This window comes from Lissotriton vulgaris, chromosome 9 (genome assembly GCF_964263255.1).
Source record: "Lissotriton vulgaris chromosome 9, aLisVul1.2, whole genome shotgun sequence".
NCBI classification, from domain to species: Eukaryota; Metazoa; Chordata; class Amphibia; order Caudata; family Salamandridae; genus Lissotriton; species Lissotriton vulgaris.
Genome location: NC_141697.1, coordinates 1,113,086,743 through 1,113,112,736, shown reverse-complemented (window position 1 = coordinate 1,113,112,736; position 25,994 = coordinate 1,113,086,743). Strand labels below are relative to the sequence as shown.

The 25,994-nt window shown below is 47.6% G+C and overlaps 1 protein-coding gene across 1 annotated transcript in view; it reads right to left on the bottom strand.

Moving 5' to 3' along the window:
• The window catches only part of DNAH12 (dynein axonemal heavy chain 12), a 1,291,066-nt gene that overhangs the window by 942,467 nt on the left and 322,605 nt on the right, over positions 1 to 25,994 (bottom strand). Inside the window, exon 19 of the mRNA XM_086939114.1 lies at positions 23,169 to 23,369. Within this exon, the coding sequence (XP_086795240.1) occupies positions 23,169 to 23,369 (201 nt within the window). The remainder of the gene's footprint in view (positions 1 to 23,168; positions 23,370 to 25,994) is intronic.

Below are 25,994 nucleotides of genomic sequence, written 5' to 3'. Positions count from 1 at the left end.
GTGCCATTTCACTGTCATACAAGAAGCTGATTAATGTCCGTACTGACCTCCTCCTCGGCGTGCGGGAGCAATGGGTGCGCGATGGCCTGGAAATCGACGACGAGGACTGGCAAAGTGCTGTGTCTTCCCCTAAGGAGGTCGCCATTTCCTCTCGTCTCCGACTGGTGCAGTTCAAGATTTTGCACAGGGTGTACGTGACTGGCCCCCGACTTGTACACATGGGCTACTCGGCCGATGGGCTCTGTCGCCGTGGCTGTGGCGCCTCAGCTACTTTCCTACATATTCTCTGGGAATGCCCTGTCATAGCTTCCTACTGGAGACGGGTGCATCGGGTCATGGAAGAGGTGACTGGGGTAGCGGCGACTGCAGAGGCTAGGAGATGCCTCCTTAACATCTGGGAGCCGTCCGACTATAATGTGGCTCAGACGCAGTGGGTGACCCTTGGCAACATGGTGGCTAAACGCGTCATTGCGCAGAAATGGGGGGCTGCGACGGCTCCCCTGGTGGTACAATGGAAGGCCAACATGGATTGGTGTATGTTTAGGGAAAAGACAGTTTACACTGCCAGGGGTAAGCCCAGAAAGTGGTCGAAAGTGTGGGGGGCGTGGAATGCTTACAGGGGAGAAATTTGCTTGCCCCCTGAACCTGTTTCTTTGGTAGAACATTTGTCGCCATAACCTGTGACACCAACTGTTTCTAGATACGCTGCTGACTCCCGTTTCTTCCTTTTCCCCCCCTTTATCCTGCTCTACTTTTTGTACTTATGCTCCAGTGTATGCTGTTCCCTGCCCCGCTCCGGCACCTCGTAGGCTCTCCCTGCCCCATTGCCACTCTTCGGCGCCCTTGGCGTCTTTTCCTTTCTTTGTTTTAATGTTCCTTCTTTATATAAAATACAAAAACAACCTTCACAGTACTGTGTTCGATGTTCTTGCACTATTGCTCTTCTGATTCACGATGCTGCCTTGCCTCCGGGATGTCAGGCTAAATAGCTGTGTGCAATTTTTCAATAAAGGTTTTAAAAATTAAAAAAAAAAAAAAAAAACCAAACAGACCCTATCAATTTGTTTGCTGCGCAACAACTACAAGGGATGCATAGAGACAATAGTCATAAAAACATATTGTATACCCACAAGCATTGTGAAATTAAACATATAGAAACGTGCGCTTACTCTTTTCTTTCTCTTCCATTTAACCAGACTGAGCCACAGCAACGCGTGGCCGGGTACAGCTAGTTATGAATAAAATACAAAAGTAATTTTCCTACAAATATTTTTATTTAGGAATTATTTATTACCAAAAACATTAATTATTAGATAAACTTAGTTTAGTTACTTTCCAACCTATAACGCCACCAAACTCAGAACCTGCACCCAAAAAATTATTTACACTATTAATGTAAATGTTCATCTAATTAATTTTCATTAATTAAATATAATCAATGTGCTTCCCACAATATACCCTCACAAAACGCACAACACAATTCATTATTAAATTAAAAATAATTATTCATTATTCATTTTTTATAAAATTATGAATTGCCTAAAATTGATCAACTCCCCACTCCATGCCCCTACAAATCTCAGAACCCACATCTAAAATGTAAGAAAAAAAAATATTTGCACAATTAACATAACAAATTATCAATTAGACAAATATTATTAATTAAAAACCGAACTATAATTCATTAAAATTAACTTCCCACTCATTAACCCTATACTCCCCACAACCTGCACCTAAAATTGAACTTTAAAAACATTAATTACACAATTTAAATACATTTTCAATTAAATAACTAATAGTATTTAACAACTAATTATAAAATAAGTCAAATAAATTTATCCCCACCCTTTACTCCTATAAACCCAAAATATACACCCCAAAAAATGTAATTGAGCAATTAAAATAATTATCAATTAATTAATTATCAACTAATTATTAATTAATTAAAAATAAATTACTTCCCACCCTTTGCCCCTATTAACGCCACAACCCGCACCTAAAAAGAAAATGACACAATTAACGTAATTAATTATCAATTAATTATTAACAATTAATTATTAATTAATTAAAAATAAATAATTTCTCACCCTTTACCACTATTAGCCCCAAACCCTGCACCTAAAAAATCACACTATTACCATAATTAATTATCAATTAATTAATTAATATGAATTAACTAATTATTTATCATTTAAAAATAAATTACTTCCCACCTTTTACTCCCATAAATCCCACAACCCACACATAAAATTTACCAAAAACAAATTGAAAGCACATTTAACATTATTAAATATCAGTTGTAATACTTTATTCGATAACATTTTTATCATAAAAGTAGGTACAATTTCATTATAAAAAGTAAGGTTCATATTCATCTTAGTTCATAATACAGAAAAAATTAAATAAATGTTAAAATACAAAGTCAATATACACAATTAAAAGACATTGTGCAGTGATAGTCTTTCCATGATCAGCCAGATTGATTAGTCTTTGTTTACTTGCTCATTTTCAACTGGATAAGTTTAGAACGAATCTGCCAGGCTCTTCCCAAGTACTTTGCTATTCCACAAATGACCATCGTAGAAGTTGTGTCCGTTCTCAAGATCCGAAGGGCCATCATGCAGTGCCTCACTCCTAGTTCCCTGCATACAGGTTTCAGCCATCTCTTTCTGGCCCCCCTATAGGCACTGCAGGCAAACACAAAATGTGCTAGGGATTCGGTGGGGTTAGCACATCCAGGACAAGTAGCTTGGTGAGACACAGAAGATTTCCAACATTTAGTGAATTCATTCAACGGAAGTGTCCCATACCTCAGTTTTAGATGGAGAGTTCTATCTCTAGGTGTTTAAGTCTAAAAAGGGTTCCAGTTTCTTCTCAGGTTTGTGCTCTAGGAACTGATCAGTTACAGTTCCCCACCTAGTGTCTTTTAGATCCTTGTCTTGCACCCAGTCCCAGTAGATTTTCTTAACCGTTTCTTTCGGGGGAGGAGACTGGGATAGCCACGCTTCACTCAACCCTAGATTGTTAACCAACTCCTTCAGTTTGTTCAGCCATACGATTTACTTTGAGCCATTCAAATTAATAAGTTTGTCGAAGGCTGCTGCATAGCTTGCTAGCTCTGGAGTCCTTCTTAGTCGCACCCAATATAGCAATGGGCGAAGGTAAACTATATCTTTGATAGATCACCGCCCCATATCATGAAGAAGTGGTTTTAAAGGGGTAGAGAGTGGGAGGCCGACTAGATCTCTTAAAAACTTGTTCTCAGCTTTAACTAGGTCTGCAGTCTTGTCGAAACCCCATAGTTCCGACCCATATACTGCAGCGGCCAGTGCCTTCCCATCGTAAACAGCTAAAGCGGGGGCAATAGGTCTGCTGTAGGAGGCTCGGTGATCTCTTGAGATAGCCCCTGACACTCTTTTGAGATTTAAAAGCATTTTGGCCACATGGGAGTCCCATTTCATTCTATGATTGACCCTTACTCCCAGATAGTCAAAAGCATCTACATCCTCAAGCCTGGTTCCATTGAGGGTGACGTTGATCTTTCTAGGTTTTTTGGTCTGGGATAGCACCATCAGTTTGGTTTTAGTTGTGTTGATGGTTAAGCCGCATTCTTCACAGAACAAGTTAAACCTGTCTAGAAGTTTCTGAAGGCCAGAGGGGGTCTTGGACATCAGGAGGGTGTCATCCGCGAAGAGGAGGGTCGGTATCTTATCTCCCGCCAGGGTTGGGGCGTCGGCTGGGTCCTCTCTCAAATGGTCTGCCACCCCATTTACAAAGAGAGAGGACAGAGTCGGAGCCATCGCACAAACCTGACGGACCCCCCTGTTCACTGGTATCCTCCCGGTCAAATTGCCCTGGCCTCCCCATCTAATTCTTGCATAGGTGCCCTCATGTAGTCTTTTTATCAGCTCCAGGAGGTATCGTGGGAGACCCATATCCTGGAGCACTTCCCATAGTTTAGCACGGGGCACAAGATCGAAGGCGGTTTTGAGATCTATAAAGGCCAGATATATTGAGCCTTTCCCGATGGACACGGCTTTCCAGTATATCGCAGCAAATCTGAAAACCTGGTCCATCGTGCCCACCTTCCTCCTGAACCCTGCTTGTAAGTGTGTTAGGATATTTCCCTCCTCTAGCTAGGACACAATTCTAGAGATGAAGACCCTGCCAACCACTTTCTGAATTACATCGATCAAACTTATAGGTCTGTAGTTGGCAGGGTCCTCTTTGGCCCCCTTCTTATATATTGTAACCACTTCTGCCCCTTTCCATGACTCGGGGACTGGGTGACCCTGGACGGGAAGGTTCATCAAAAGAAGGATGAAATTGGCCCATAGAGTGGGATCATGTAGAAGTAAATCACCTTGCAGGCCAACCGGGCCAGCAGCCTTCCCAGGCGCTATATTTTTAATAGCCAATTGGACCTCTGTTAATGTAAAAGGGTCTACTACGTTAAGACATGCATGTTCTGGTTCTAATGCTAATTCTGCGCCTAATGGTTGCTCTGTGTCAGCCTCATGGCAATAGAGATGTAAAAAGTGGGAGTACCATTGCTGTTCAGTTATATGGTTTTGGACAGACTCTATTCCCCTTCTATTGAGTTTATTTATTAACACCTTCGCTGCTAAGGCAATTCCCCTCCTGTGCTGGAAATTGCTATATTTCATTGTTTTATGACGAGCTGGGCTCGTCATCAGCACACGACCACTGTGCACCATGACGAGCCCAGCTCGTCATCAGCATCGAAAGGGTTAAGTCCCAGAATAGAGTAGAGTCCTTTTCAGAGGCCGCCCTTTTGTGTTCCTGCCAGTGGTCTTCCTCCCAAACACGTTTTGCTAATTCTATGGTTCTATTATAGTCTACTCTGGCCATCCTTACTGCTATAGGATCTTTTTTCTGGAGAGCCAATGAAATAGCCTTTCTCTTTTCTCTACAGTTAGCTGTAAACCATAAATTGCCACTTTTAACTAGTTTATTTTTATGTCCTCCGGTAACTTTAACCTTAAAATATGAACCTATATTTAATATTAATTCCCCATAAATTCCACTAAGATCTAATTTAATTCCTTCGTCCTGCACAGTAAGGAGCGTTGATAATTCTGCACTTTTTGATTTAATCAAATCGCCTATACTAGTCAGGATGTTCTCTTGACAAGCCACCTTATCCCATTTTAACCTGCGGTTGGAGTTTGTTGGGACTACTTCTTTGGTGAACAGTAGATCACTTGTCTTCCTCTTGCAGTCCCATCTAATTTCCATGCAGAGGGGGTTATGGTCGCTGTCCGGCATCTGCTTAACCTCCATATCGACCACATTCCCCCATAATTTAGTATCCAGGAGGATGTAGTCAATACGCGAAGGGCCATTGAGTCTGTTAAAGGTCATGACCCATATGGATCCGAGGTTGTTCTACCATTTAATGCACGTAAATTGTATTCCAATTTCTGATAGATACATCTGTCGTGTGGATACCTCAGCTTGTGAATATCCCCTTGCGCCAGCAACATTCAGAAATTCTTTTCGTAGGTTCGCGCCGACGTGGACATGGACGTCATAGAGGCACGGCATCGCTCGCAACTCCGCTGACGTCACCGACGCCTATAATAGGCCCACGCCAGCGTGATGACATCAGTTCCCTTTTTTCCGCATCGTCGACGCTAACGGTTTTCTAGGAATCGTCCATAGCTTTCTCAGTAACTTTGTTACTTTGCTTTATTAATATTTCTGTATCTTCTCATTCGACATGTCTTCGAAGAAGACGGGTTTCAAGGCCTGTGGGGAATGCGGAAAGGCTATGTCCATTACGGACCCGCATGAATGCTGTTTGTGGTGTCTTAGCTCCGACCACGACGTCAAAGACTGCAGTTCCTGCAGGAAGATGACTCCTAAAGCCCTCCGGGAGAGAGAAGCTAAGCTTATTGTTGCAAAGCTTAAAGGAAGTAAGGAGAAGAAGAAATCGAGGTCGCGGAATCGACGCTCGAGGTCAAGATCTCGCTCGAGGTCGCGTTCGGATTCGTCCTCGGCCCATGCTTCGAGGTCTTCGAAAAAGAAGCATAGGAAAAGATCTCATGAATCCCGACATTGTTCCAAGAAAGATTCGGGTTCTAAGCCGAAGTCGCAGGTGAAGCTGTTAGAGAAAGAAGTGGTGTCTTCGGCTTCGGAAGAGCATGACGCCGGAGGTGCATCGCATGCGAATTCACCTGGTTCGCCGAAGCAGACGGCGGTTCCATCCCCGGATCCAGCACGTTCTCCGGATCGGGAGGATGAAGGTGAGGACGAGACAGTTGGAGGGGGTGAGGCTCCATTGCCCGAAGGTCTGTCGACTCCGGTGCACCAGCCTGAAGGGGAGGTCGACATCGTATCGACTCCGCGCCCTCGAGATCCACCTGAGGGTTCTTTTCCAGCCTTCCCGGCTCCAGGTCCGATCCGTCGCATTTTCTAAATGCGATGTATGGTATCTACTCCAGGGCTATGTACCCCTCTGGGATGCCTGTTGGTCCCACGGGTCCGATGGCATTTGGACTGGGTGTCCCCCAAACCTATGCCCCAGCGCCCTTTATGCCCTTTATGCCGGCTCCGGCGCCGCATTGGCATCTTCCGACGCCGGCGAGGCCTTCGTCTCCGAAGCCATCGACGCCGAAGTCGTCGACTCCGAATCCTTCGATGCCGGTTCCATCAGCTCTGATGCCGAATCCAGATCGACGTTGTGGAAGTCTTCCTCGACCATCTATTCTTATAGGTGGTCGAAATTTGTCTCATGGTCTGGGGAGAAATCTGTAGACCCTTTGAGTGCCCACTTATCTGATGTTCTTCGGTTTGCCCTATCTCTGGCGCAACAGGGGCTTGCTGTTGCCACAGTGAAGGGTTATCTTTCAGCGCTGTCGGCATTTCTCTGCTTGCCCGACCAGCCTTCTCTTTTTAAATCTCCTGTGGTTTTGAGGTTTTTGAAGGGCCTCACGAATAAGTTCCCTCCTACACCTTTTATTGTGCCTCAGTGGGACTTAAATCTTGTTTTGACCTTTCTGATGGGTGCTCCCTTTGAGCCTCTTCACAAATGTCCTATGAGGCTTTTGACTCTTAAGACAGTTTTCCTCGTTGCGATTACCTCGGCAAGGAGGGTAAGTGAGCTTCAAGCTCTTAGTTCTAAGCCCCCTTTCTTGTCCATTCATGCTGATCGAATGGTTCTTAGGACCAGGGCTGCTTTTCTGCCTAAGGTGGTGACTCCTTTCCACCTTGGTCAATCTGTTACCCTCCCTACCTTTTATCCTCCCCCACACCCTTCCAAGGAGGAGGTGAGGTTACACCGTCTGGACCCCAAGAGGGAGGTGTCTTTTTACCTGGACAGGACTAAAGACTGTCGGTTGGATGACCAGCTCTTCATTGGTTTTGTTGGCTGCAAGAGAGGAAGAGCGGTCCATAAAAGAACTTTATCGAGATGGATCGTCCTCTGTATAAAGATCTGCTACTCTTTGGCCGGTAAGGATCCTCCAGAGGATATAAGGGCTCATTCTACTAGAGCTAAGTCGTCAACCTCTGCTTTGGCTAGAGGTGTTCCTGTAGAGGATATTTGTAGGGCGGCTACTTGGTCTTCCCTCCACACTTTCGCGAAGCATTACTGCATGGATTCCGAAGTGAGGAGGGACGGTCATTTTGCTCGCTCTGTTCTTCAGGATTTCCTGGTCTAGAAGAGTGGACACCCTCCTCCGGGAGTGGGGACTGCTGTGGGACTCTATTCACAAGGTGAGGAATCCACACGGCAGATGTATCTATCAGAAGAACAAGTTACTTACCTTCGGTAACGCTTTTTCTGGTAGATACAATATCTGCCTGTGGATTCCTCACTGACCCACCCTCCTCCCCGTTGTCCACCCTTCTAGGTCAGTGTTTCTATAATGTTTTATTTTATTGTCAAGGAGTTGTTCATTTCAAATGTTTAATTGCATTTGCTTCACACTGTGTGTGTTACCTTGATATCTGTACTGTGTATACTGTGTATATTTCTACTGTCATTGGTCCGTCCGTGTGCCTCGAAGGCACGGAAAAAAGGGCGGAACTGATGTCATCACGCCGGCGTGGGCCTATTATAGGCGTCAGTGACGTCAGCGGAGTCGCGAGCGATGCCGTGCCTCTATGACGTCCATGTCCACGTCGGCGCGAAGCTACGAAAAGAATTTCCGAATGTTGCTGGCGCAAGGGGATATTCACAAGGTGAGGAATCCACAGGCAGATATTGTATCTACCAGAAAAAGCGTTACCGAGGGTAAGTAACTTGTTCGTTAGAGCATTGATTTGTAGTGCCCTAGCTGTCCATCTCTTAATTGATCTTAAGGTCAACACTGGAATAGAATGTTTCAAATCTTGTTCATTAGACCCTAGTAGATCTTCCTCACTTAGGGGTTCATACGTGCAATTCAGGTCACCTCCCACAATTATATTTGATCGAGGGGCGGTGCCTGATAAGGCCAGTTCTAGTAATGCTATTGTGGCAGAATTTTTAGCCCCCGGGCATCCTCTAGCATATACATTGAACAGCTCTACTCTATTGCCATTCAGGGGTCCTTTAAAGGATAGATGTAAAATATCTTCAGAGTTGGTGTTGTGGACAGTGATATCCCGGTTCAGTGATACCTTGACCCAGATATGGAGACCCCCCGAAGGGCGTCCCTTCCCTTGGCTTACCGCAGGAATAAAAAAGGTGGAGTACCCTGTTTTGTACAGTGCTGTTGTGCTCCATGTCTCCTGGAACATGCACATCTCATAATTATCAATGAATTTATTCAATTCTGGAATGGCCAATTTCTTTTTGAGGCCTGCAATGTTCCAGGAGAGTAACCGGATCACTTCTGAATTTCCTTCCCCTCCTTTATATGGCTCGCTTCTCTCCTGATTCAGTAAGCTCCTTGGAGGCGAACTAAAAAAACGCATTAGTTACGCCACAGGTTTTTTCCATAGCATCAGTAATAGGACTAGATTCCGGAGGAATATTTTGGATGTCTTTAGATAGTCAGTCTACTTTATTTAGATCTGAAAGATCATTAACCCCCACTACGGACCATGAGGGCAGGCATCTAATCTGTATGATAGATTGTTTGGGGGGGCAAGTCCGAAACTCGAGAGCCACCAGGTTCTCTGCCAATGCTTCATTGCACAGTTGAATTTCAATACAGTCTGTGTGCGAACTGTGCAAAGACAATCTTCTGACAAAAATCAAATCCTCCCTTATTATAGATCTACATCCCCTCACATGTCGGAGCCAATGAATCACTTTATTTTGATAGATTCTCTGGTTTCATACACAGATTTCGTGTTGGATTTTGGGACCTCGGTCATGTATACTATCGCTTTGGAGTTTCTTTTAACATTATCCAGCAGGGGAGTGTTTGGGGCAGCCCTGGGCATCCCGTTGCCACCCGATCTAGTATCCTTACCAGGTTGTATACTCAGGTGTGCAGGTCTAATACCAGATGCTATACCCCGTGTTCTTATAATTTCAGCATATGACCTAGAGCTGAGACTATGCTGTCCAGCTGGTGAGTCCCTAGCATGAGATCTTTGGTGCAGGAACCCTTTCTTTACGAGCCCTCCTTCTGATTGATTGCAGGGGGTTAGAGGGTCGGTCGGGGTTCATGGTGTTGATACTATTGCAGGTGTAGTGATTTGCGAGGATTTTGCCCTATCGATGTTACCCTTCTGGGATAATGCTTCCAACATTTTTTTTATAGAAAGCATGTCCTTCTCTAAATTCTCTAGTTTCTTTAAAAGAGCTCTATTAGAGATTGAACAATTTTGGGCAGCCCTCATAGGGATCAGCACTTGACCCCTTTACCTTAACACCCTTCTCAATAGTTTGAGCAATCACTTCCAGTGCGTCTCCTGTTTCCTCTTCTAAAACAGCAAATCTATTAACACAGTTAATAGCTATCTCCCCTGTAATCTCCTGTATCTCTATCAATTAAATAAATATAATGAAATAAAAAATAGTCATTCATTTTTTATAAATAAATTTCTTCCCAACCTATTCCCCTATAAACCACAAACCGCTACAGGACTAAAAGATGCAAAATGTAATTAAATTAAATGTAATAAATATTAGAAATGTAACACATATATTGAAAAACAAACAATACTTATACAAAAACATTACATGATATACATTAAAAATATATACTAAAATACAAAACATGAATTAAAAAATGTATATTTTAAACAGCTATATTTTTGCAAACGACATTAATGACTTCTATATTTTTAAGATCAATATTACTTACCTTCAAATCGATATTCTTGCACTCGATATTTCCACTCCACGATATTTACAACTTGATAATAATGTAGATCACATTTTTTCACCTCGATATTCTGTCTCATTAACCATAAATGGCTTATTTGATTTACTACTAAGGGGCCAATTACGATGCCGGACGGACCCAAGGCCATCCGGCATTGTTCTGTAACTGGAACCGAATTACCTCCAGTCCTCGGTTCCAGCCCAGGAATTAGGATGCGACCGAACTCTAATGCATGCTCTCAAAACAAAGAGCAGGGGTGCAGTTCATTCCTCAAGGTGCTTGCCAACGGGTGCAGGGATCAACGAGCCATTCAGCAGCTTCGCATCCATGGGGGCCCCCAAAGCTGTTTCCCAATGCCTTTTTTTGCTCGAAAGGCTGACACAAAAAGGCAGTGTGAATGGCAGACGAGCCAGTCGAAAGGCATTCGGAAGACTGATTCGGATTCCCTTCTGACCGAGCCCATCAAAATGGTTCAGTCGGAAGGGAATCCAAATTGGTGATTACGATGATGTGGGCAGGAGGGCTCCAATAACGGTAGGAGTCCTTCCTGCCCGCATCGTAATCGGGCCCTATGTCTCTAGTAGAGTGCACTGTGTGTGCCCAGGGCCACCCACACAAGAAGCTTTTCAAAGTTGCCTCAGACCTTCCACTGCAGTTTCTGCACGCAGTTTTTATGCCATGTCGACCTGGCAAATGCACACCCTTGGCAGGCCCTTCTCTTCCTTTTGTATACATCTAAGGTAGCCCCAAGGTAGCCCCATGGGCAGGGTGCAGTATATGCAAAAGGTAGAACATGTAGTGGTGGAATTTTGCATGTCCTAGTAGTGAAATACTGTGTATTTTGTTTTCACTTGGAGCTGCTTGATAACACTTTACCAGGGGGCTGATAGAAAAAAATTGTTTAGTATGCCTGAACTCAGCATTGAAAAAATACATCTTTTAGTAAAGATGCTTTTTATATTGTGTTTTTAAAAATACCACTTTTAGAAAGTGGGCACTTTCATCCTTAACCCCCATATGTGCCTCTGCCTTTTGTGTATTCTCTGTCTGGGTTTAGGGTGGCAGAGGCAGAGAATGACATTCACACTAAATAGACACAAGTGAGGGTTGAAGTGTGCCCTGCCTTTCCTGGGTGACTCAGAGCCAGACTGCATTTCAAGTAGTGGGAGGAGCTGACACTTGCACCTGAATAGAATGTGCCTGCTTTCCACAAAGCTGTCTCTGCCTCCTAAAGTGAACCTGGACTGAGCCAGGCAGAAATGGTTTATGTATGCCAGGGGAACTTTGATTGTACCAACTTTAAAGGGAAATATGCTATAATTATTAAGGTCCGGACCCCACTACTTTAGAACTCTTTTGGATTAAGGAACCTGCCAAGTAGAAAACTTGGAGAAGCTGTGTGGAGAGATTACCACTTTGAGTTGTTGACTTGCAGTAGCTGCTTCTGTCTTGGGTAGAGAAAGGACTGGAGAGAACTTTCTGCAATCTTTTTTCTGAGTGTCTCCAAGGGCTTGAGATAGAGATTGCCCCTGTTCAAGAAGTCTCATGAACAAAGACTTCATTTTCATCTGCTACCAGCAGTGGGTACGGTGTGTTTGTGCTGCAACAGACGAAAAAGTTACCTGACGCTGTAAACAAAGCTGCTGCTGGCTTCATGACCTGAAGGCACCGCAGAGGGCACTGTTGCACTTTGCACCGCAAACCTGGACTCATCGACGATGCTGTTCAACGCTGCCACCGAGCTGCGGCTTGCATTTTGACCTGTGGGCACCGGACTCCACACCGCCTCGCTTCACACTGCCAGCCTATTATCGCTGATGACGCGATGCTGTCACCCACACTACTGCCTGCATCCTGGCCTGAGGACACAGCTCATGGAGAACATGGAGCACCGTCTTGTTTCGCACCACAGCCCTGGTCTCACCACTGCTCCAAACTGACATTGACGCTGCTGCCTGCACCATGGTTTGAGGGTACCAATCCTAAGTTACAGGACGCATCCCCCAGTCCCACAACGCAGCCTTGGCTCATCGATATCAGCGCCATTGATTCCAGTTTGTCAGCCGACAACAGCACTTCAGCAACAACAACGCCACTGCCTGCACGGTATCCTGGTAGAACAACAACGAGCACCGCCCCACTTCACACCACAGCCCTGGTGTCACTGACATCGCTGGATGGAGTCACCAAGCCACTGCCTGCACAGCGGTCTGAGGGCACCGCACGCAGCACACCTGCACTTCGTACTGCAGCCCGATGCCTGCCGTCGCTCCCGACTTCAACCAGACAGAGTTCAACCTGTATCGTGTGTGACTTCAAGGGCCAAAAAACTCCTGCACCGACCGTAACGGACTCCTGCTGACGCAGACTCCTCGGAGCTCATCGCAGGGACCCTGATGCCTTGCATTTCTAAAGATACAATTGAGTTGGTCTTTCCGACACAGTAGCTGTCCCGCGATGCTGTGGTCAGCCAGAACTGTTGGATTTGTTTGTTCACAATGCCATAATAGCCGCGGACGGAGCTGTCAACTTCAAAGAACTGTTTTTAAAGTCTATTTTAGCTATATGAGTATTTTGAATAACTGTATGTTGGATTCTTTACATAGATAAATATTGGTGTTTTTTTCCTGAAAACTGGCGTGGAGTCCTTTTGTAGTGTTTTCACTGTACTGCTGTATGTTATGTGCAAAGGCTTTACACACTGACTCTGAGATAAGCCTCATTGCTCAATCCAAGCTACCAAGGGGGTGAGCAGGGGTTATTTAAGAAGTGTAACTCCCTAATCCTGACTAGGAAGAAGGGTCCCTACTTAGACTGGGTAACAACCTGCCAACTAGAGAACCCCCATTTCTAACTATGGGTTTGTGAGCTGTATGAATGGGACAGACCATTTACAGTTTTCTTTCAAATTATACCGTAACCATGAGGATGAAACCATCTTTTTCTACGATTTCCATCTGAATCATTGTCTAATGGGCAGGTTTTTTTTTCATAGCCTCTCTCTTCCAAGGCAGAAGAGGGGCTGCATCCTGGTTACTAAAAGGATTTTTGGTAAAAACATCTCACGGACGGATAAATATGGACGGGACAAATATTTGGTTGCTTGAGAGTGCAGCATTACCTGCACAGATTAATTATTTTACCTGCTCTGTTCGTACATTATTTACCTAGCCCCTTAGAGTAGTGGAGAACTTTACATAACACATAAAATTACCGGTGATTATGTATGTAAGACTTAAATATAGTGGTCATAAATGGATCTTAGGGCTATATCACTCTGACATGGATCACACATAGTTTGAAAGAGTTGCAGGAGGATGATAATGGGGAAGAGTTAGTGGGGAGTAAAGGTTAGAGAGTATGGCGGGTTTTAGATTGTTCCTTATATTGGATATTACCGATAAAACTCTTACCAAAAGTATTATTTTGCATTCTACCAGCAGATGACTTGAAACATTGCCTTTTCTACAGGGGGAGTGGGGGGGGGGGCAATCGGAGGGATCTGGATAACAGCCACATAATCTTCATGAACACCCTTTTTAAACAATATTGCTTAGACTCAGATGATGGAACAGAGATAGTGTTAAGGGGGGCGTGGTCTGATTGGCGATGGAGTTGGGCGCGCGTTGGTGGAGCTCCGGCTGGCTGCTGCAGATTATGGCGTTTACAGCGAGGCTGGGGGCTTGCTGACACTGATCCTGGGGGTGCCCAGCACACAACACCCGAGAGGCTTGCTTTGGGCATCTGGAGAGTTGCTATGAGGCGGCAGGGGAGCGGATGCTGTGGCGCAGCGACCTGCAGGATGGGGGCCCGCCATTACATGGCGCCCGGAGCGGTGTGGCGGCAGGAATCGCGGCTGCTGACAAAGTCGGCAACCCCAACCCGCCTAATACTCCTGGCTGCTCTAAGGCTGGACAGGGGTCTCTGTCCCGGTGAGGAGGGCTGGTGACTTGTGCCCGGACCGCCGGACGGACTGGCTGGCTCGGCAGGGGACCCAGGGGTGCCATTACACAGGTCGCGCGGACGGCGCGAGTCGGACTGCGGACGTGCAGGCTGGCTCCCAGGCGCAAGAAATAGGCACCTGGACGTGGTGAGCGCTGACGAGGGAGGAGCGGCTGGTGAGTGGTGCCTTGACAGGCCAGGGGCCGGCTATCATGTGGTGCAGCGGGGGAGGACACCTCCATTTCAGGGCCAGCAGAGCGGAGTGCCCGCCATATCCTGATACCCGGGCCAGTGATTTTTCATAGGGATATCGGGCTGCCTCTGGGTGCTTTGGACCCCTTGCTCAGTATAGGGCAGCAGCGGACAGTGGAGAGCGGCTGGTGAGTGGTGACTTGACTGCCCAGGGGCTGGCTATCGTGTGGCTCAACGTCGGAGGACGCTGCTATTTTAGGGCCTGTGGAGTGGAGTGCCCGCCATTTTCTGCTACTCTGGCCAGTGACTTTTTCGAGTGCCACCGGGGCTGCCTCTGGGTGCTTTGGCACCCTTACCCAGTGCAGGACTGTCGTGGACTGTGGAGAGCGGCTGGTGAGTGGGCTGCCTCTGAGGGTTTTAGACCCCTGAACAGAATAGGGCTGCAGCGGACAGTGGAGCAGTGGGGGCCTCTGCCTTTCTTCTTTTTGGGGGCTTATTTATTCCGTCGGCTGGCAGTGGGGAGGATCCTGCCACTGCATGCGGTTCTTTGACCAGGGGCCTGCTGAGGGCATTGCTGCGCCCATTTGCGATGCGTGAGAGCCCGCTGCGTGAAGCTGCACACTGCTCTGGAGTGATGGAACGGGGGCTGGCTCACTAGCGGTACAGCGGGAGGGGACGCTGCCACCTCCGGGCCTGCAGGGCGGAGGGTCCGCCATCTTCTACTACCTGGGCTGGTGACTCTTGGCACGCTGCCGGGGCTGCCCCTGGGTGCTTTGAACTCCCCATCCCGCCGAGGAGCTGCGGCGGACAATGGGGCGGTGGGGGCCTCTGCAGCACTGAAGACTGGCTTGACGTGGGCGTCTGACCGGGGGGCAGCGTCCGGACTGCTGCTGTCTGAGCACCATGCAGTGGACCGCCATAGGAGTGGGGTGGCATAGGCTGTCTCCCCGTGGCCCGGAGGGGGCCCCCCCCACACAGACTGTCCCTTTGGGGTCCGCTGAGGAAATTGCTGCTCACATCTGTACCGTGAGAGGAGTTGGTAGTGGAGCAGACGCCTGACTCTTTGGAAGCTAGCACCTCTATTGCCCTGCACGGCGCTGCGCCACCCGTGTGGCTGGAGTCATTGAAATGGGCCCTGCTGGGGCCTCTGGAGCTGGCCTGATGCAAAAGAAAAGTGCCCTACAGCGGGTTACATAGTGGGTGAAGAGTGTGGAGGGTGGGTCCCTGGGCTGTTGAACTGCTCCTCTGTCCCCTTGCTATTGGACTTTCCTTCCTACTACGCTGACGGACATACGGGCTTTGCCCTTTCTGTAGCCTGGTGTTGGGGTGCTGTGATGGCGGGTGTGAGGGCATGGGGGTGTCCCAGGAGGCGGCGGCTCTGCTGCAGGAGTTTGCCCCGGGGGCTTTGGTGACCCTTGACCTGTTTTCCTCTTTCCTCGCCGCTGTGGGGTGGGGGCCCTTTGCGCCAGAGACCCATCCCGGGTGGCGCTGCGTAGTCCCCTGGACTTGGCGGTTGCTCTATCTGAGGGCCTTCTCACCATAGAAGATGACTCGCTCCAAAGGGGGGGAAGGACCCAACAGCGGCCCCCAGGGACAACTCTGTAGCAGCTATGTGGGGCAAGGCGGGGGCTTCAGCCCCTCCAGAGACGGCCACGCAGATGGGAGAAGCTTTGCCACCGGTCACGCAAGCTTTCATGGCCACATTCCTGACAGAGCTTAAATCGGAGATCGTCTCACTCCGCACCAAAGTCCACTCCTGTGTCCAGGAGCTCTGATAGGAGGTCACAGATCTCGGAGAACGCGTCAATGGACTGGAGAGGACGGTGTATGCACGAACCGAGGACCAGGAACAATTATGGCAGCGCCTGGCAACCCTGGAGAGCCAGCACACAGAGCTACAAATGAAGCAGGCGGACCTGGAAAATCGAAGCCACCGGAATAACCTTTACATCCGGGCGTACCTCTAGGGGCGGAGGGGAAGGACATTATGACTTATGTGGCACAACTCCTGCACGAAGTATGAGGGGACGATGACGCGTCTCTGCCGGCCCTGAACAGGTCTCATCAGGTCGCAGGTCCTGCGGGTAGGCCGGGACTTCTTCCAGACATCTTGACGAGAGTCCATTTTTTTCGGAGAAGGAGGCAATCCTTTAGGCAGCGCGTGCTAAGCCGGACCTTGCCTATGGGGGACACAAGACTCAAATCTTTCAAAATCTCGCACCCCATACCCTGGGAAGATGTCAGGCTTTCAAACCAGTGTCGGACAAGCGTGGATGTCTCCTATCAGTGGGGCCACCCCTTTGCTCTATTTTTTCAATGGGACTCTAAACGCCGGGTGGTACGGTCCTAGAAAGAAGCGGCACAACTGCTTCACCTCTCCCTGATGCCGCCTGCTAGTCCCACGCGTCTCCTGTCGCTCTCACGGGTGCCTGCCAAACCATCCTGGTCCACGGTACGCCGTAATAGACGCTCCCCGTGACCTGATGACCTAATGACCTCATAAACCAAACAAGATATTATACACCATATCAAGTCCCTGTAAGGGAACAGTCGGCAGCAAGCTCACGATCCTCGACTCCTGGATGAACTGACTCCCATCTGCGCAAGTCCCTGCTGGTGTTGTTCTAGGAATATATTTGAGACCCGATGGGACTGGTGTTTCGTTTAAGGTGCCGTTTGCGCCCAAGTTCCTTACTTGCAGTGTTGTTGGAGCCGGAGCCCACCTCTGGCCGATATTGGGGTCAACCGACGACTCGCCCCCTGTCTGTTCTTGGGAGAGTGACATCTCTGGGTTCACCCAGGCACTGTGGTGTAGGCTGACCCGTGACTGGAACAGCAAAATTGTGGCCTGGGTGGCCAATGTTACTCTTTTGTTCTCTGTTTCTACATAGCCTTGCTTCTCTGTTCTTTTTTTCCTACTCGCCTACCTATTCTGCCTGCGGCAAATGGGGGTTTTACACTCGACACTGCTCTTCTCTAGGCGGGACCGACGACCCCATACGGCCTTTCCCCTCGTTCATAGCTTACTCCCTATGGTGGCATGATGCACTAATATGGGTTTGTATACAAATATGACTGCTCCCCACCCTCTCAAGATCATATCCCTCAATGTTAAGGGACTTAACTCTCCAAATAAACGGCAGCAAATGTGGCTTCACCTCCTACAACACAATCCTGACATTATTTTCCTTCAGGAAACCCACCTTCTAAAAGCAGACACTCCCCGAATGGCACACCCTAAATACCCGCTTCAGTTTTGGGCCGCGGCGCCCACGAAAATAGCTGCTGTGGTTATTCTCTGTAGATCTGGTATCAGGCAGGGGGAACTTGGGGCCTTCAATAGTTCATATGGTCGCTTTGTTAGGGCTGGGGTTCGACTTGGACAACGCTCTTACACATTGTGTAATGTGTATGCACCTAATCAGATGCAAGACACCTACCTTCAGACGATGTTGCGGGAACTCCTGCCACAGGGTGACCCGGCATTGATTCTGGGGGGGATTTTAAATTAGTGTGGGACCCAGAGAAAGATCGGAATAGCGCCTCCCCTCATGGGGCAGGGACTATGTCCTCTGCGCTTCAGAGACAAATAGTGGATCTTGGGCTGTTGGATGCCTGGCGCTATCACTTCCCTGAGGGGGGGGATTTCTCATACTATTCGCACGTCCACCGCTCGCACTCGCGCATTGATTACTTTTTTATTTCTCACGCTTTGATGAAAGACACGCTAGCGGTCTCTAGGTCTGCTATATCGCTCTCCGATCATGCCCACGTCAAACTTCTCCTGCAGGACCCGGCCGCCTGCCCCAAGCACTCACCGCGGTGGATGCTTCCGCCCCACATCCTGCGGAACCCGGACGACGTGGAGAGCATACGGACTGCCATTGACTCTTACTTCGCGAGTAACGACCTCCCCGAAACCCCCTTCCCGGTTGAGTGGGATGCCTTTAAGGCTACCATCCGGGGACATATTACCTCCTTGTCGATTGCACGGGCGCACGAGGTTTGTCTCCTATGATATCAAACACTGGGAAAAGCAGGATCAGGAATGCCCCACACTTGCATGCAAGTGACGGCTTGCAAATCTCCGGGGACAGCTTCGCTCCCTCCACACTAACAAGGCCGAGAGGTCCCTTCTGGCACTAAAACAGCGATACTTCGAGGGGGAGGACAAGGTGGGTAGGGTGGTGGCACAACGCCTCCGAGCGCGCACTGAGAAATCCCACATAGCAAATATTCAACTCCCAGGTGGGGAGAGGGCCACCACGGAGAGGGCCAAGCATGAGGCCTTTCGAAACTACTACTCCGCCCTATATATACGGAGGATGAGACGCCTCAAGCTCGGATCGATGATCTTTTAGACTAATGTACCTGGGATCCACCACATCCCCACTATGCTGAGCAGTTGGAGAAACCTCTCACTGCCTAAGAACTGACGGTGGTACTAAAGGACCTTCCCCATGGGAAATCTTGGGGCCGGTGGCCTTCCGCTGGCCTTTTATTGCTTGTTCCTGCCACAGCTCCAACCCTACCTCTTGCGGTTGTACAATTCTTTCTCTGCCACGGATGGGCCAACCAACACCCGCTATGGGCATGGCCGAAATAGCCCTAATGCCCAAGCCGGGGAAAGACCCCACGATGTGTGCATCCTATCGTGCCATAGTGCTGTTGAATATGGATCTTAAAATTTACACCAAGATGCTGGCAAAGCGCCTCGATCCCCACATGCCTAGCCTTGTGGTGCCAGATCAGGTTGGCTTCATTCGAGGCCGACAAGGAGCGGATAATGTGCGCAGAATTGCCCACCTTGTGGGTAAGGCGCAGCACTGGAAGATCCCAGCATGCCTTCCATCGCTCGATGCGGAGAAGGCGTTTCGACCGGGTGGACTGGTCCTTCCTCCGGGCAGTGCTGCGTAGAATTGGACAGGGTCAGAACATGATTGCCATGATCATGGCCCCGTACCTCTCCCCGCAGGCCAGGGTGCGGGTCAACAGACAGCTTACAGACCCTTTCCCCATTCATAGAGGGACGAGGCAGGGTTGCCCCCTGTCTCCTTTGTTGTTCGCCCTCGTTGTGGAGCCCTTAGCAATGCTGATTAGGCAGGCGGAGGACATACATGGCCTTTTCCTTGGGGGCGACAGAATAAGGTGGCACTCTTCGCAGATGACCTCAACCTTACGCTGTTGCAACCGCATACATCTCTCCCAGCTCTTCAAGCTCTCCTCCAGTCCTTTGAGCAGGTGTCAGGCCTTAGGATTAACCATGGAAAGTCGTGGGCCCTGAATCTCACGATCCCTGAAGATGAGATCTCAGCTCTCAAAATGGTTGCCCCCTATCAGTGGGCCGCTGATCGTATTCAATATCTGGGCCTCCAGCTGACTCCCTCCCTAGAAATGTGGACTCAAATAAATTGGCGGGAATGCAGAAAGACAGTTTTGGAGGATCTGAGGAGATGGAAATCTCGGACTCTTTCTTGGTTGGGCCATCTCAACGCCGTAAAAATGATGATCCTCACTAAGATACTGTATCTGTTCCAATGTCTCCCCACCCTATCCCACAGCACCAGATCCAGAGCCTGCAACGGGATCTCACAAGCTTCATATGGGGCGGGCGTAGGCCGTGCTTTTCCCACAAGGTCTTTATGCTTCCGCGGGACAGGGGGGGTTTTGCATACCCTAACTTCTTAGAGTACTATTGGGCAGCCCATCTCCGTATTGTCTCTGAGTTTACAACGACTGTGAGTGACAAAGTCTGGCTGCATATGGATAAGGCGGTAACGGGGCGAACCATTTAGGGTCTTGTTTGGCTGCATCGGAGTGCGTGCTCCCGCAGCGCCGACATTGCGGTACCTACAAAAACGGTATTGGGTGTGTGGGATAAAGTAGCTGTACGCAAGGGACTCATGACTTTCCCCTCTCCTCATACTCCCATTGCGGGTAACCCGCTCTTTCCCCCTGCGTTACATCCCCTGGCCTTTTCAAAATGGCACGGGAGGTTGTAGAATGGTAAGTGACCTCTACAAAGGAGGAGTTTTTAAAATGTTTGCGCACTGCAGGGAGGAGTTCTGAGTACAGGCCAATGCGCAGCTCCAATATCCACAGCTACGGCATTGGCTGTCCTCGACTGAGATGTAGCATGGGGCCACTCGTCCGTTCACCCCCTTTAAGCGTCTAGTTCGCTCCTCTGATGAATCCAAGGGTCTTATCTCCCGGACCATCCGGACTTTGCAGTATCCCCCGCAAATATCTACTCATCTGTACCAGCGCCAGTGGCAGTCGCTACCCCCGTTGAGATCACGCCTGCGCAGTGGAGTCGCATATTGGCGCAATATCCTAAAGGTTTATTGCAGTGTGTCGCAACAGGAAACCGCGTATAAACTCATGACGCAGTGGTATTACACACCCTCTCGTTTGCATAAAAGGTTTCCTGCAACCTCGCCATTGTGCTGGAGGTGTTCTAACGCTTCTGGAGACTTCATTCACATTTGGTGGTCATGCCCCATTCTGACATTGTTCTGGAAGGAGGCGCTTAGTCACATAAAAAGGGTGCTGGGCTGCCCTCTGCCTGACTCTACAGCCACGATTCTATTAGGCCTTAAACCCGACAATTTAAAAGCACTTACCAGTAGCGATTGGCACATAGCCTTTCACATGCTTGAAGCTGCCAAGCAGTTCATAGCTTTGTATTGGAAGAAAGCGGAGGCTTCCCCAATTGCTGCCTGGTTTGTGCGACTACAGCACGTAGTGACTATTGAGCTCCTCACGGCGCATCTGCAGCAGCGGGACGCTCGTTTTAACCCACTCTGGAAGCCCCTAGTTGATATCTTTGTAAAGTAGAACATGCACAACACCTCCCCTCGAAGCTCAGGACCCTGCGCTTATTTGAAGATGCATTGATTCCGGCTGATCCGAACAGATTGCTTCCATAATCATGCTAGCTCTCCCCTTCATTCCACGTCACGCACATTCGAATCCTCGATCTAGCTTGGGGATAGCATGGGCTCCTCTGGTCCTCCCGCCCCATTCGCTCGCCTATCCTGTCACACTGTTGTCGCGGTCTGCTTTCCTGGTATGGGATCGATCCCTTCTTCCACTTTCTTTTCTCTTCTCTACCACTTTCATGTCTACTCCTCACTGTAACTCTCTGGTAGGTCTCCAACCCACGACCTTTTTGTTTCTATGGTAGTAAGTTTGCTTTTTACGGGTCTTGAATTTGTACATGACTGCAATCTTTTTTACTGCTATGCCTCACATGTCACATGGCCGGCCCAATACAGGTTGTAGGCGGCATGCTGTGTATTAAATGTTCATTTAAGCCTCCCCGACTTGCCCTGAGACCACTGTCAATTTGCGCGGCGGCCCTATGCAGGGTTGTAGGCTTAACGCTGTATACATCCCGACCCTCAATGTTGCTCTTCCTCTTTGGAAAATAAAAATAGTTTACGTAGAAGAGATAGTATTAACCCCGCCGCAGCGCTAAGGGGGTGGGGCAGCCGCGCTGCAGTTCCGTGCTTGTGACGGAACCGCTCCGTCACGGCTCGCGGATGAGCCGTGCTCGTGACGGAATGGTTCCGTCACGGCCCTCCCGTTCTTTAGAACGTTAGCGCAGGCGCGAAATTCGCGCTACCCAGGCGCGGCGGTAGGGCCGTGACGGAACCGTTCCGTCACCAGCACAGCCCACCCGTGGCTCGTGACGGAACGGTTCCGTCATGAGCATGGAAGAGGTTAAAGATAGACGCAGTCTAACACATTTCCCAGCTAGTCTCTTCTCTTTGCATTACCCAAAGTTCCTGCATTTAGATTGACTAGGTATTACAGGAAGATCTTTCAAAAGAGAAACAATCTGAAAAGGGAATAGCATCCAATAGCAAAGTCTACATATCTTCGGTAACATAGGCTCTGATGGACTCTGCTCTCCCTCTACTGACTCTTTGCCACCCACACATCTACCATTCACTTCCTAATGTTTTTTGAGTTCATCCATTGCTGGAGTTGTCTGGGAACTGATGGGCATAGATACACCAATTACACTCTATGGTATCATCCCTTTCATCTGTTGAAGGGCATCACCAGTGTGACAACCTGCAAGGTAAGTAGCACTCCTTAGTGCCAACCAACTGTGAAAACATATTTCCTGGTTCCTAGCTTACGTAACAATGTAGATAAAGAAACTGCAGAATCACATAGTATCCGCCAGAATCGTGGTCGTGCTCGAGACCCCAGAGGCAGACGAGGTGGGGGACGGTAACCGACATCATGCAGTGACAGGCACTGCATGGCTTGAACCCTGTCTTCATCAAAGACATCCTCGCACACAAAGGTGATTTTTTTTTCGAATTCAGCAAAAAGTCGAGAAAAAACCTGTCAAAAAGCGAAAGAGGGGTAGCTCTTCCCAGATTAGCGCTTAACTGGTGTGGAAAGAAAAGAACTGATGTCCGCTGTCCTGGGTGGCGCCTATATAGGTACCGCAACGCCATAACCGACTCTACTGACGCCGACTATGTCACACGGAGCCGAGTGGAGTCACCTGATGGTGCGCGCAAGTGGTATTGTTCAGCAAATGTTTCTGAATCCATCCTGACGCCTGGGAAATTCAAAGGTAAGGAATCTGCAGTTAGAAGTCTCTATCAGATACCAAAGACAAATTATTTTCTTTCCAATGACTACAGAGGCTAGTGAGTGAGAGAAATGTATGTCAGGGGTTAATCAAGTATTATTTCTTCATTCATTCATACATTTACATACCTTAATTTCTTTTTCAAATGGTTTACTGAAAGGTGAACCCCTCATTGTTTGCGTTTTCACAATCTGATCATCTAGCATCGTCTGTATCTCATCCACTGCTGACAAAATGGAAACTCCAGTCTCACGATAAACACTTGTGCTAAAGGAAATGCCTTCCCAAATATCAACCATTGTGTGCATTGCTTTCTCCAATGAGAATTCCTATGCAGGTCAGAAAAGGAAATAGGATTAATCAACAGCAACCCTTTCTAATGAAAAGTATTCATTCATTCTTTTATCTGTTGTCTGTTCTGAAGTTGTAAGTGATTTTAAGTAAGTGAAAGTGATTTAAACAGACATAAAATAATATTTAAAGTGTGTCTACCACTTTGCCTCAATTATAAGCTAATTTTTTTTAAAAGCCTGTCTTAACACTTTGTTTAAAAAAAAAAGTCACAGCAACATTTATAAGCTGGTTTATACTTAACCGTGAATATACAGACTGAAAACTATTGCCTGAATCTATGCTAAACAAATGTCTTATAACATAAAATAACGTACCATGATATGACTTAACACAATACCATATTAGCAATAATCCGTCCTCCAACCTTTAAAATAGTTATCTGCTGCTTAAAAATAATTTTTATGGAGTCAGTAAGTGAGTGTTATTTATCAACTTGTCATTTCCTAAAATGCTAACGCAGAACGATGGCCTTCTTTTACTGACTTTATAAAAAAAAAAAAAAAAGATGGGAGACAGCCCATGGGAAGTCTGTGTTTTCAAAAGTAAGACATTTTCTTGTTTAAGAAGCTTTTCAAAACGTTAGAGAGTTAGGCTGTTTTGAGGTAGGTCACAATTTGAGACCCTTTAGAAATGGCAGCTGTCACAGGGATGGTGGCCTGCTGAGATCAGCAGACTACCATGTCGGTGATTGCTTTTAAATAAAACAATCTTTTTTTTTTTAATTAAATCTGTTTTCCTTAAAGGTAAACAGGAAGCATTTAAAAAAGAAAAAGTGTAAGTTTCATTTTTTGAGAGTAGGCAGTAATCTTGTGGACCACTGCCTACTGTTTAAAATTTTTTGATCAACATACACAAAGGGAAAGGGGTTCCTTGGGGACTGCTTCCCATTTGCAAATGGCTTACCACCTTCCTTAAGGATATGGTAAAAGATTAATGTTGTGTGACTGAAATTTGTTTGCAAAACATTAATGCTTAGCACTACGATTCAGTATTTAGAAGGGAGGCCCTAAACACACCCCTTCCAAATACCAATCGGTATTGGGTCGCAAACCTGTAATGCGATTCGGTAACTACTGATTAGCAATTTGAGGTTTGCACAGCAGAAAAGGCATATCTGCGATCACAAACGGCCCAATTATGAAAATAGGGCTGTTTGCGACAGGAAAACTGCTTCGTACACCTGGCCCTTAATCCTGATCAGCTCAGGAAGGACGGAAGGGATGGGCCCAGGAACTTCATTAATTTAAAAGAGACATGGAGAAGCCTGCCCATTCATAGCTTAGTGTAACAGGAGACCCGAGGACCGTACAGCCTTTCCCCGCCCCAAGACCCACACTAGCCAGGCTGGCATCAAAGCCAGTGGGAGGAAAGCTACCCTGAGAACTGGTTTGTAGTAGATGCAGGGGAGGTGACATCTCGTTTCCCTGGCCACACCTTTAGGTAGTCACAACAGCACTTTCTGGGCCTGCTGAAGATCAAAGGAGAGACTGGACCTGCTTTCAGTGACCTGAAAGTAGTCCTGCTCCCTCTTGAACCCAGGAGAAACATCTGGTTCCAAGGGTCAGTTGTCAGACCTCCTGTGTCTACAGAGACACAAAAACTGCAAGAGACCTATTTCCTGAAGTAACCAGTTGACCAGTACCAACTGCACCTGAACTGGACCTTCCTGGTGGCCTTTGCTTGAATGAGTCCTGGCCCCTAAGTACTTTCCATGAGGCCGTGGCAGCCTTGGAAGTGGCCCACAGGTGCAACTCAACAAACTCTGAAAAGTTGGAACTTAGAATATTTCTGTACTTTCAAAACCTCTGCAGCTGTCAGGGGGACTCACGGCAAAGGTATTTGACTTCAATGCACCTTCCTTGGATTCAGCATCAGAATACTTCCGCTGGAGGATTTCGAGCTCCATATAAAAAGAGAAAGTCAGAAGGCAAAATATTTGACGGGGACAAACCCGCTTGGTGCATCTGGCCCACGCTCCATCGCAGTCAGCCTGAAATGACATCTCTAGGTCACGTCTACTGCTTCCATCGGTGTAAAGACCTTTTTTGATTCTATTTTTACTTAAAACTTAAACACTTCATATGCCTGTTTTTGGAGTTTTGGGAGTTTTATCATTCGATGTCATTTGTTCTTTAAAATTTACACTGTTTTTCAAATTCAGTGGGATTGTTATTGTTTGGTGTTTTGCTTTTATTACTATTTTGGTACTGTATAAATTGGCACATTGTTCTAAATTAAGCCAGTCAGCTCTATGCCATTGCTACTATGGCGTTGTGTCCAGGTTAATTTAGAGAGTTTAGGGTTCACCCTGATAGGTTAGTGTTATTATTTCTTGAGGTGAGTGACTGCCCACCCCAAATAATAATCAACTTTCTTAAAGATATTTATTCCATCAACATCACAACAGATTTGTCAGACACCATTCACAGTTCAGTGCCCCGACAAACCTTCAAAAACCACTGTCCATGTAGTAATGTGGGTAGCCTGTGCCATATCATCCAGTTAGAACGCATGTGAATATATAAGCCATGTGTATTCCCATAAACACTGCTCCAAACAGGCCTAACCCTGGACCTCAAAAAACTGTTAATAGAATCTGT